The 12994-nt window shown below is 37.8% G+C and overlaps 1 protein-coding gene across 3 annotated transcripts in view; it reads left to right on the forward strand.

The window, feature by feature from the left end:
* The window catches only part of UQCC1 (ubiquinol-cytochrome c reductase complex assembly factor 1), a 53725-nt gene extending 40941 nt beyond the window's left edge, over window positions 1–12784 (forward strand). For all 3 annotated transcript variants that reach the window (XM_082773441.1, XM_082773440.1, XM_082773442.1), the window contains 3 exons: window positions 6897–6974; window positions 8355–8468; window positions 11035–12784. In XM_082773441.1, coding sequence (XP_082629567.1) covers window positions 6897–6974; window positions 8355–8468; window positions 11035–11169 — 327 coding nt within the window. In that variant the 3' untranslated portion in view covers window positions 11170–12784. The remainder of the gene's footprint in view (window positions 1–6896; window positions 6975–8354; window positions 8469–11034) is intronic.
* Window positions 12785–12994: the final 210 nt, after the last annotated feature.

The raw sequence follows: 12994 nt of genomic DNA on the forward strand, positions 1-12994 counted from the left end.
TATGTCCTCTCAGCATTCACTGATGTGTAATATGAAAGTTGCATAAGGACTGTCATATTTAGTGTCTACTAGCAGAGCAGTCATCTATGAACATGTAGTCCTTTTTTGACCCCTTTCATATTTTTTGTGTATTAATGTACTGTGACAATGACTTCTACAAATTAATGAGATTTTTTTCTCTACATGAGAAAATACTCCTGTTTATTTTTTATGTATTGGTTGGACATTTCATCAGCTTCTTTCTACATCTGGTTTCATGAGAGGAGTAATTTCTTGTTTACCTGCTCTATACCACTCATGGTTTTACCTTCTCCATCTTCTTTCTCATTCATTCATGAATACTACTAATGTGTCCTCTCATGTGTCTAATCCTCTTGGTATTTTGTGTTTTTTATTTTTTTATATATTTTCTGAGATGAAAAAGTATTATGTGCAGCGTTTTATGTATGGGCACGCTATGGATTTGTGGTGGAAGAGGTTCCTCTTGTACTACATTCATAATACTGTATTATGTTCATAATAATTTATGAAACTTATTCATCTTTCTCCACTATTGAATGTTGAGGTGAAATTTTTGAGATAGCTCCATTAAAAACTCTAATTTCTTGAATTGTGGCTGTTAAGCAAGGGTACATTGTTCTGTATTTTTTTTTCTATAAATTATTACTTTTTCTTAACATCTACTATTAGTACATTTATCAGTGCTGAAATTTATTCATAATTATCTGTGATTGTTAATCAATTTATTATTGTGTTTTTTTTTACTACTTCGTACTAATGGAAGTCGGGATTTATCAGTCTGTACTTCCTTGGGTCTCCTGAAATACTTCTCACAATTGACTCTACCTTTTGTGGCTCTGCAATCATATTAAAAGCTACCTAATATTTTTCATGTAGTTTAGAACTTGAGGAGCACAGGGATTTTGTTGCTCCATATTTTTGTCAAGTTGTTTTAAATCTTTTTCTATGGGCAGATCATACCACATGGAATACGAGGGACTCAGAATGCTGGGTGGTAGTGAGGTGGTGACAGAGCTTTGTTTATTCACTGCCTCATCCAGTGAAATATCTTGGCCATCAGATGAAGCTAGTAGGTGTTAATTTAAAGAGAAACAAGCAGGAGACAGTGGTTCTCCTCACGGTTAGTAGACAAGGGAACTTTTTGCTGAAACATCTTGTAGATGCAGAGAGTTCACTGGATAAGTTGCTTGAAATAAAGACCTTCTGAAGGTTAGTATATAAACAGATCTCAAGGGCTGAGAAATGCCCTGAGCTGAAAGTGATTGGGAGAATGCTTTGAGGAAGCACAGATAACCTTGCACTCTTTACTTCTCTTGCTGTATCTGACTGCTGTTGTGTGTTGGGTGGATCCTTGGTCTGATCCACTACATTTTTTTTCCTACTAAGGATTGTGTGTGACTTCCTCATAGTTATTCAAGTTTGTCTCAGTAATGAGACCAACTTTTGCAGGTTCTCTGCTACCTGCTCATGTTGAATATCTACCCTAAAAATTTACTTAGCTTTACTACTGTCTTCTCCAAGTGCCTCTTTGAAGCTTCTTTGTTTAGCTTCCTTTCAGTTTCTCAGACAGAATTCTTGCTTCTGGTTCATTCAGAAACATTTTAATGATCGGTTTTAGGCTTTTAGCAAGTAGGTCTTTTAAAGAAGTGTTACAGCAAAAACTCTCTACAGCTGCTCACCCTTACAGAATCAGCCCAACTAGACAGAGAGCACAGCAATTTGACCTCTCTTCCATGATCTTTCTCTTGAAAGGTTGTCAATGAGCTCTGCCAGCCACATACTACAGAGAAAAGAAGAATTCAGAACAAGCCGCCATATATTTAATATAATTAGGATTGTATTGTGACCTACTCTGCATTTTCACTTGTTACCATGGCAAAGTTTCCAAATTAATAGACTGCAGTATAGAAACATACCTCATTTTCTTAATACTGGCTGTCTAGTAGGGGTGGCCATCAGGTTTTCCTGAAATCTGTAGATAATGTAGTATAACTTGCTTTTCTATGTCTGCTTAAAAAACAGATATGCTCTAAGGTGTGTTATTGATGATTGTACAGTTTTTATGAAGGTAACAGAGCATGCAAAAGTCTTTTTCCATTAACATGTTTTTATAGATTGAAGGTTTTGGCAGGAACTGGTTGTGATACAATCTAAATAAATTTAGCTTTTTTTTTAGGTTAATACGATGTCGAACATTTAAGGTGGCTTTAAAGACTGTTCTCTGAGTTAATTATCTTCTGTGGTACATTACAAAATTAATGTCTCTTAATTAGAAAATTAGATTATTTTAAAAAGTTACTATTTTAAAGTGTACGGGGAATCACAGCTGCAGCTAATTACAAGCCAATACGCTTGACCTTGTTTGAAGACAAAGAAACAGGATGGTTAATAAAAGACTCAAAAAAAAAAAAAAAAAGATTGGAAAAATACTTTCTGTAATATCTTTGTCATTTCACAACTATGCGAGATTGCCTGAAGGAGCTAGCGTTTTCGTCCCCTTGCTATGGAGGTATTTTTAATCTGTTTTATTAGTTTAATCTTCTTGATCTTAGCTGCAGTCTCAGTCCCTTTCAAAATTGCTGTCCTACAAGTAATAGTTATGTTATTAGAAGAAGTAAAAGGGTTGTATGCAGTCTTTTCCATTTTATGCCATGTGCATTTATTAAAAGGTCAACAAAAACTTAAAAGCCCATATATAACTGTACGTGGTTATAATATTTATAACTAATGTAAACACATACAATAAGTCATTCTTTCCAAATGCAGATTTGGAGAAGGTCTGGGGGAAAAAAAAGTCTGAATGTTTGAGGATTGACAAAAAAATAATTGTGAATGATTAGTCTTTATGTCCTTCAGGAACTCCTGCCGACACTGACTGCTCTAGTAATCAGAACTGTAAACAGAAGTGATTCATGTTTGTGGCAGCATGGCTAACAGAAGTCATAGAATCACAGAATTCACAGAAGTCCTCAGAGTAGACTCCTTCATAACAACAGAAGGATACTCAGAGCTGTGTGACTAGTTTTGCTCAAGAGATGGACTGATTTTACTGTATCAGCATAAAACACTACTTTGCTACTACAAGTGTGACTACTCTGGGAGTGCTCTGATGATGCAGTACATCAGTGTACCTAGTGTAAACATTACCTTAACAACCTTGTCTTAGTTTGAAAAGAGGACTGTGGTGACACATTTACTGTGTACACACAAAAGAGCAAATACATTCTACAGGAGAAACATTTTATTCTAGAAGGAATGGTATAATGAGAATGAGGAGGTGGAAGCTAAAGCCAGAAAATTCAAATATGAAATGAGATACACATGTTCAGCTGTGAGTGTGATACACTTTAGCCAAACACAACTTACTGAGCTTAGTACAGAGGGAACTCAGTGAAATGTAATGGCCTGTGATATGCAGAGGGTCAGGTTCTATGATCTAATCATTTCTTCTGGCTGAAATCTCTTCATAAAAAAATCTAGTTCAACCATAACTTATGGCCTAAAGAGAGGAATTGCTGCATGAAATTCAATGACTAGTGCTTGCACAAGGTGAGTTGGAAGTGTCCCTTCTGACTTTATGGTTGGATTAATGTGTTAAAGTAGCTTAATGTCACAATACATGCGAGCAAAAACCATAACAGAAAGATACTCCTGTTAAAATGCTTTCAAGTAGCATAGCCTGTGGAGATGGCAGCTATGCCCACACTAGTGTGTACTGTGGCCTAGCAGGAACATGCATGTTGAGGGAAGCAGTTAATGATCCAGCATCCCTGATGCATGGGCTGAATCCTTATGTGGTGCTGGTGTTGGGCTGATCCTATGACCTGGATATCTCTTAGCAGGCAGAGCACATCCCAGCACATTTTCCAGCTAGTGCTCTTTGAGACAGACTTCTCTGCAGTGTAAACCAAAGCTGGTAGGGAGGGATGGAGAGGAGATTGATTATGAAAGAAGATTCTCCATCCAACCAGAGATTAGTATAGGCTTAACCTAAAGCACCTTTCTTTTTAACTGTACACCTATATGTATGATAGTTCCATACATGTATAGTGTACACAATGAAACAGTCTGCTCTTACTTTCCTAGAAATTTTGTTAGAATACGAACCCTTAACTGGGATTTGATATAGTAAACTGCCTGATGTAGCAGTAATACTCAGCATCTGGCTGTTAAATGATGCATGTTGAACTTGAGGCTGAAGATAAGATTTCTCATTGCAATATAGTAACGAAAATGCAGTGTGGACGCTGTAGTTTGGCAGGCGGAATGTGGGATCACAGAGTGCTTTAATGAAAAGTTGCAATGTAGTAGAAAGATGTACAAAAAATACATATATACACATATATATAAAATATATATGAACTAAGGTAGTTCTGTATGTTAATTTAGATGATGGTACATTCATTTATTCTGGTGACAGTTCTACAATGGATTGTTGCAAAGAAGGCAAAGGGCTGAAGTCCCTAGAAGAGCTCCAGATGTTACGGATTTTTTTTTCTTGTTATTAGCAATTACTCGCTTGGAGTTGTCTAGCATTTTTTGTTCTTAATAATGAACTGTGGAAGAGTCAGCAGAATCATGACCAGCCAGATCATGAAACTTGGTAGTGGTAAGAATATGTAGAAGTTTGAAAAGAGGAAGCATTTCCAACAAACCGTGATTTAGATTTTCTCATTTTTCATACTTTATAAAGGTGTTTTTTTTTTTTTCCTACAGTGTTTGTACTTAACCTCTGCTGTTGTATTCTTCAGAAGCTGCAGTATTCCTTTAAACATAATTTTATTGCTAAGATACTGCTTCATCCCCAAAGTCAAATTTTATATTTTAAACAGTTTGTCTTTTAAGATGTATTTATTGCCATGTTTGTTTAACTTGGTTATCTCCTTCATCAATCTGTTTCTTGCTAACTTAAAGCTGTTGCTCTTTGTTTTTAGTATAGAGGGCTGCTTCCCTGGGGAAGTATAGTCCAGGACTTGTCTCTGTAATGGGACTATTTGTTTTCTTTGCCCCTTGCAGTTGCCTGCTGTAACATTTGTAGTATGTGTTAAGTAATCCTTGAGGTAACATTTTTATTATGTCATAAAAAGTGCGTGGCAAATATATAATAACTCATGGAATTTGTTTGTTTAAAAATGGAAGGATAATTTATTGAGTGTGTTACATGAGACCTGCTCCCCCTTATTAGAGCTGTAGAAGTGCAGCTTATTTAGAAGTATGTTCTATTGAGAAAAACCACGATCTCTGACATACACAGAAAGTTTGAGCATGGTTGGGTAGAAATGACATCATAGTTTATGTACTCAATAAAAATTTAATTAAGTCATTACAGAAGTTGCAGTCATCATTTAACCCTCTGATTTCTTATGGTTAGTTCTTTTTTTTAAACATTCAATAATAACCAGTCACCAAATCTTGATAGCCTATAAAATATCTGCATGAATTTTAATAGCTTAAATTAATGGGAAAATATGAGTAACTGACATAAAAGGAATTTTCCTTGTGTTTGCCCTATATGCATTTCTATAAAAATCGACTGATGAAAAAAGATAGTGGTTTAATGGAAGAATATTTAACTGGAGATTTGCTAGTGTGGCAAAAACTAATTCACATTTCGATAGAAAAGCTGTTGCATAAGCACCAAGTTGAGTACCCTTAACGATGCTAAGAATTTAGGACATGGCTCATATTTTCATAAGTATTAAGATACTAAATATGCAAAGTTTTCACAGCTTTTCTTTAGCCTTGTGATAAGCTGTACATCAAAAAGCAGTAATGCTCAGTCCATTGTAGAATTGACTACCCTGTATTCCTGTTGACAGTTTTTTATAAAACCTGCCTCCAAGATGCAGTCTCATAGATGAGTATTCTGCTAGTATGCAGGTATTAAGATAATTATCTTTGCGTGTGAGGTCTGTTTAAAACAAGAACAAGCAAACAAACAAAAACCAATGGAAGCATAGCTTAACCCTCAGGAAAAGAACTGCTTATTAAACCACTCTGTTGATAGAAATAAAAAAATACAGGCAAAAGAAGTAGATGGTTTGCCTGAGGGAGGTGCACAGAGTTATTTCAACCTTCTCTCTACTGATCTCCTTTTGTTCTGTCTTAATCTCATGTAGGGGTTAGTTCTGCAAGCCAATGAGTGGCTTAGGCTATAACCAGCAAATATTTAAGCAATTGTTAAATTTAGTTAAAAGTCAGTGTGGAACTTAGACTGAGTCACACAGCATGAGGGGAAGTACCTGTGTCATCACAAACTGAAAGAAATTCAGTCATAGTGAATAACTAGTGCATCTGAGTTTCTACTGAGATGCTGTAAGAACAGAATTCATGTGATTCCCGAATGTACAAGTCAATATTGAGAAGTAATAGTAAGAAGTGGTAGGGATGCTATCTTTAGTATTATGGTATTTCTACTGTGACAGGATGCCCAGCTCTGAGGCCCATGCTTTAGGAAAAAAAAAAAAAAAAAAAAAAAAAAAAAGGACAATGCAGCTTAATAGTTAAAATGCAGAGGAGTCTTCATTATCTTATTCTGTAGTGCTACTGAAAGAGAACAGCCTTGCCTTCACTCTTCACCCAGTTGTATCTTTTCCTCTGTTCATGTAGCTCTGTGTCAGCACTGGTGGCTGAGGATTTTTCTGCCATTCCTTGACTTTATAGCCATAACCTTGACTTTGTCTTTCTTTTGTGTACAGACTTAATTGAGCTGCGTTACACGTTGTTCTAAAATCTTTAACTATAGGAATATCATTTCTTACAGACAAATTCTAACTTACATTGGTCAAGGCGCTTTTTCTTCTTTTCCTACTGATAATAATTTTTTCATCACCTCTTTAGATCCCCTACAGAAGGTTTTCTACTTTATTTTTCAGATTAATTCTGTTGTTCTAAAGGAAGATTTGAGAAGTATGGTAGAAAATTTCTATGCAGCTCTATTTGGATATGATGAGGTAAGAAGGATGTTTTCAGAGAAATGTGCAAGAACAAATAGACCCAACTAAGTCACTGAACACAGAATATTGCAGATGGGTAAAGCATTTGCTATATGTATTGTTGGAGAAATGTTACACTGTAAGCAGACTTCTTGGTGATAATCTTATGCCTTTTTAAGAAAAAAGAAAGCACCTGACATACTGATTTAAACCATTGGACATAGAAGAAGGAATATTCTTTGTTCTGTTTCAAAGTCCCTGCTGTCAATAAATAATTTTCTTCCTTTGAGTCCCATTGTATTCAGCTATCCTTCGAGAGTAAATAGAGCATTTATAAAGAACGTGTAAATGTGGAAGTATTTATAGGAAGTATCTGATCAATATAGGGAAGCAACAGTATCACTGTGCATAAGCATCTGTGGGATTTCCAAGGAGAAAATCCAATTGCATCAGCTCTTTTAGTAGTTATTTTTTTCCCTTCAGTGGATATTGTTCTTCATATGCTCTTATTCACGGGGTGGTATTTGCATTCATGTGGTTATTTTGCATTATTAATACATTATTAATGTCTCTTAAATTTAAACTTCAGAGTTTTGGACAGTGTTATGAATGTGAGTCTTTAATCTAGTTTTAAGTGTTGCCACGATGTGTCTGTGTCTGTTTTTTGTTTTTTTTTTTCTCTTTTTGTTGACAGTCTTTTTGGAAACAAGATGTCTAATTAAATTAACGACAAATATTGACCTCTTATCCACTCTTTCCTTTGGCAAATGTTGTCAGCAGAGGCAGGAATTATGATACTATGTACTATGATGAGAACACCACGTAATCTAAAAAGACAACAAAAGTTGGAGAGAATTTATAGAAAAGGTGTTAATGGATGTGATTCTCCTATAAGCCAAATTTAATATTAGATTTAATGGAATATCTAGATAGTTCTTGATGAAGAGTTCTCTTTTTCTCATTTAGTATGAAAAACATAAAAGCAAAGCAAAATAGCAAAGTCCTCGTTACTTCTCTGTGACATCATATTATGCATCCTTTTCCTCCAGTACGTAATTGGAGAATTATACGTCCTCCAATTGTCGTGGTCTTCACAAAATTTTGTAAGGTGGTGTTGTCTTCTTTGTAAAGCCAAAATCTTTGTGGTAAAGTTTTCATAACAGAAATGCAGTGATTAGCTCCTGCATTTAGGAATATCCTAACCTAGCTTTTTTTTCCAGACTAATTTGCCAGAATATTTGTTACAGACTGCTCTGCAAGTTACTTAATTTAAGGCCAGGCTTGTTCTCCGTTCTGTAAAAGGAGTGATGTTGATGCCTTTTTATATGTTGCTGTGGGCTTTGAGGCATCTAATATTGTCAGTTGGCAAGTAATTTTTAACCCACCTCTATACTTTAGGGAATTTTGTCTGATGATCACGTTCTGGCAGCAGCTCTTTGGAGAAACCTTTTTAACAGGAACTGCGAGGACCCTCGGCATCTGGAGTTACTCGTAGAGTATGTGCGCAAACAGGTATGCTACAGCTCATAACGTGAATTCTCTTCATTCTCTTGGTTTGTATATTGAATGTTTATTTTTGCTTGCATAATATGTAGCTCATTTCTCCTTATCAATATCACTTTTTTAATGTTGATTATTTTTTAGAGAAAAAGTAAAACCATAAAAACTGACTGATATTCATTGTGGTTTGATGAAAAATAACTACAGAGAAATTCACAGAGGATTGAAAGCAAACCTGTATTCCTTTTTTCTGGGCCCATGTTATCTTCTGATACTGAACTTAATGGACTGAACAAAACACATAATCACTATAATCACTTGCCTGAAAAATAGGGTGAAAGAATAGATTTTTGAAATCTGGAAGGTGTATGGAAGGTGAGTGGGTGTGGTGGTTTCACACCAACACATACCTAAACTCTGCCATGCTGCACTCTCACTCTCCTTCCTCAAAAGAACAGGGGGAGAAAATATGATAGAAGAAAAGCTCACAGGTTGAGATAAGGACAGGGAGACCACTTGCCAATTTTCATAAAGGGTAAAAACAGACTCAAAGTAGGGAACTTAATGTAATTTATTGCCTGCAACTAACAGACTAGAGCAGTGAGTACTAAAAGCAAAGTATAAAAACACCTCTCTCCCATTCATCCCCTTTTACCACCTCCCCTGAATGGCACAGGGGAATGGGGAATGGAGGCTGTGGTCAGTCCCTAATGCTTGGTCTCCAGTGCTCCTTCATGGTCACTCCCTGCCCCTGCTCCAGCATGGGATCTGTCCCACGGGATGCCGTCCTTCCCAAATTGATCCTGCATGGGCTTCCCACAGGCAGCAGCTCTTCAAGAACTGCTCCCACATGGCTCCGTACCATGGGGTCCATGTGTCAGGAGCAAACTGCTCCAGCGTGGGTCCCCCTCGGGCAGCAGCTCACCCCAGATCCCCTGCTCCTGCATGGGGCTCCTCCATGGGCTGCAGCATGGAGATTTGCTCTGCTGTCATACCCATGGGCTGCGGGGGGACAGCCTGCTCTACCATGGGTCTCTCCATAGGCGAGCTTCAGCTCCATACCTGGAGCACCTCCTGCCCTCCTTCTGCACTGGTCTTGGTGGCTACGGGTTCTCTCTACGTTTCCTCACACCTTTCTCACAGCTGCTGCTGTGCAGCAGGGTTGTTTTTTGTTTGTTTGTTTTGTTTTGTTTTGTTTTGTTTTCTCCCTTCATCATTGTGCTCTCTGGGGGTGTAAACAGCATTGCTCACTTTAGCCACCAGTGGGCCCTTTTGGGTCACCTGGCTGGAGTTGGCTCTTTTCTAATATGAGGTAGCTCCTGGGCTCTTCTCACAGGGACTGCCCATGCAGCCCCCCACACTATCAAAACCTTGCTACATAGCCCAGTAGAGCAAGGAAAGGCTGAATGCAGGTTGCCACAGGTTGCTCGGGATGCCGAAATTGTACATGGGTTTTAATGTCACTGGCAAGTCTTATCGAAGAGAAATTTGTCTAGGGTTAATAAATGCAGAGCAACAACCTGAAGCTCAAAATCTCTGTACTAACAAATTTTGTGAGGGAGGGAAAATAAGGAAAATAACATTGCATTCATGCATTGTATTCAACTCCTGCTGGAGAATCTGCTATGGACTGTCAGAAACAGGATGTTGTGCTTAGGTGGCTCTTCAGTCTGATCCTTGTTGCCATGGATGTATTTCCTCTGTTGAGAAATTCCTTCTCAGATTATCTTTTATTGCTAGTAAACATTGGAAATCCCTTATGTAAGATGTCTTTCACATGTGTTCTTGCTGATCCTGTCTTTAACAGTGGCTATTATTGGATGCGCAGAGAAGAATGTAACAACAGGGCAAGTGTGTGTGCTACTTCCCTGGTTGATTCTTAGCAATCTATGCTCAGGCTTCCTGAGCCAGAGGTGGTGTTTCTAATTTTTAATGCCTCTTGATGGGCTTTTTAGTTCCTTTCCCTCACCCCAGTGCTTGCAATGTCTTATGGCAGCAAGCATGGCATTTACAATGTGTTAACGCTATGTTATGTGACAATAGTACTTTGCTTAAATGTTTTGTTTGCGTTGCACCTTGAAATTTCATTTGATGCCAATTATTTCTTGTAGTGTAAGAATGTGAGTTCATTCCCTGTTCATCTCCTTCATCAGCCTGTGCGTTTTTGTAAATCTCAAAAGTTCCCTGCTGGTCAGGTTTTTTCCTACAGTGAAAAGCCCTGGTCTATGTGAAACCACTTTTATGAGAGCACTCCTTGCAGATAATGGTACTAGCAGTGTGTCATTTGAGTTAACTGCTTGGAAGATGAAATGAATCATGTTATTTTGCATCTTTGTCCTGTTGCCAAACTTTCAGAGGAAGCATTAGCTAAGGAATTAGACAACCTTGCGCAGTTAACTCCAGTTGATCTGCAGATACTTATCTCCTAGCCTGCCTGTAATGCTTAAGCAGTCATAAATCTTTTTCAGTGTACCTCTCACAAATGGCAAAGTATACCAGAAAGTAGCGTGTTTGCGTAGCTCTTGAGGGCCTTTAATGAGTGTCAGGATGCCTTGCACTAACACCCTGTCTCTTGCAGGTGCAGCACCTGGATGCACTGAGCGGGGAGGACCTGCTGTTGACGGGTGAGGTGAGCTGGAGGCCTCTTGTGGAGGACAACGCCCGCAGCATCCTCAAGCCCCTTTCCCCTGTTTACAATGACGAAGGACTCTGAGAGCATCTCTCAAACCAGCTTGGGAAACATGCCTGAAATTGAACTAGGCAGAGGCTGTGAGGTCAGGAAGTGAAAACTGCTGTTGAAAAAGAGCGTATTTAAATAGATATCTTATCTGTGGTAGCTGAATAGCAAATTGGACAGCCTTACTCTTCTGAATATTCACCTGTGAATAAAGCTAGTTGGTTTGGGAACCTGTGTTCTTTTTATGGCACTGCCTGGTCCTTGCAGACAAATTGCAAGACCTGCCTTCCATCTTTGGGAAAACAGATGTTTTACCATGACTTATAATTATCTCCAGAAGCCATTTCTGTCCTTTGCCTCATTTAGAGAGCTGCTACATACAGACTGTACGGTGTTCCTTTGCTTACTGAATGGTTGTTAATACAAATCTGAGCTTTGCATATTAGATGTTAATATATTCTAAAAGCCTGATATCAAGATGGCATGGTCCATTTTTGCTTTAATAGAGTTAAGAATTGCTTTATCAGGTTCTGAAGGATTTTCCATGAAAATCCTTTTCAGGAACTCTTTGCACAGGAATAGGAGGTGCAAAGAATAATGCATGGTCCCCAGTAATCCTCTAACTCTAACCATCTTAATGAGGAAAAAAAGTCTGAAACATGGCTGGGCTGTTGCTAAAAGCTACCTCAGAGCACTTGGTATTTCAGAGGAGCTCTGCCATGCTGATATTTCCATATTCTTTTGAGAGCTGTGGTATAAGAATTTCTTCATGAAAATAGCATCTATGTTTCTGTCCATGGCTCTTAATGGGATAGGACTGTGCTGCCCTCCACTCCCAATGCAGTGGTCCAGGGTTTTTCAACAAGAGCTGTCAACCCCAATTAAAAGTTTATATGGCTGTGCAAGCAAATTACCCCAACACAGTAATTACGGGAGCAATAGCTCCACTGATTAAATCAGCAGAGGCTGAGGTGTACTGCGTAGGTGGATGGTTCACCAGGCTATTTCCAGGTCAGTGACAAAAACAGTTTTCATTTCTCTCATGTCTAAAATTGTAGTCTGTAATAAATGCCAGTCTGGGTAAAAATGTTGTGTATGTGTTTTCTGGGCCATACGTGACTTTGATAAGAATAAGCCCTATGATATTAGGGTGTATTCCTAATAACACTATTAAGCAAAAGTGGAGGAGGATGATTCTTAGTTGATGAAATGTTATTTCTGCTGAAAGAGTGACTGTGCCTGGCTGTGACTGTTCTTTATGACATTGTATTCTTCATATTGTACGTTTTGTTGAATAGTTGACATCCCTCCTCTGTGTGAAGAGCAGTGGGATGTTGAAAATAGGCTCTCAAACACTGGTCTGCATTTTTTTTAGCCTTCACTTAAGGAACCTTCTCTATACAAAAAAGGCATTTTGTTATTTTTTTTCCAAGCCGAACTTCCTCAGTTTAACTTGTTATAAAATGAGTCATGTAAAGAAACCCTCTATGTGTGAGGTGTATCCCTTCTCTGTGAAAACATTACAGACCAAACAACTTGCTTGCAGTTTATTTAAGATGCTTTTGTTGAAAGCTGAGCTAAGCAGAGAAACCTCTTATGTGTGAAGTATTATACAGTGTATGTGAGATAATAACACCTTGTAATTCATTACAGCTGGGTTGTATTTACATAAAAGAAGGCTGAGCTGTGTAGGAATTTGCTGATTAATTTATTTTTAATGGGAGTGAAGTATACCAAGTACCAAAATAAACTTTACTTTGTGTATCTTACTGCTCCTGAAATAGGTGGAAAAATTAATGGTAGATATTTTGGCTCAAAGCTACATACATTAATTCATATACAAAACAGTCATTTAAACTTT

Source organism: Aythya marila, assembly GCF_965140915.1.
Source record: "Aythya marila genome assembly, chromosome: 16".
Classification (NCBI taxonomy): domain Eukaryota; kingdom Metazoa; phylum Chordata; class Aves; order Anseriformes; family Anatidae; genus Aythya; species Aythya marila.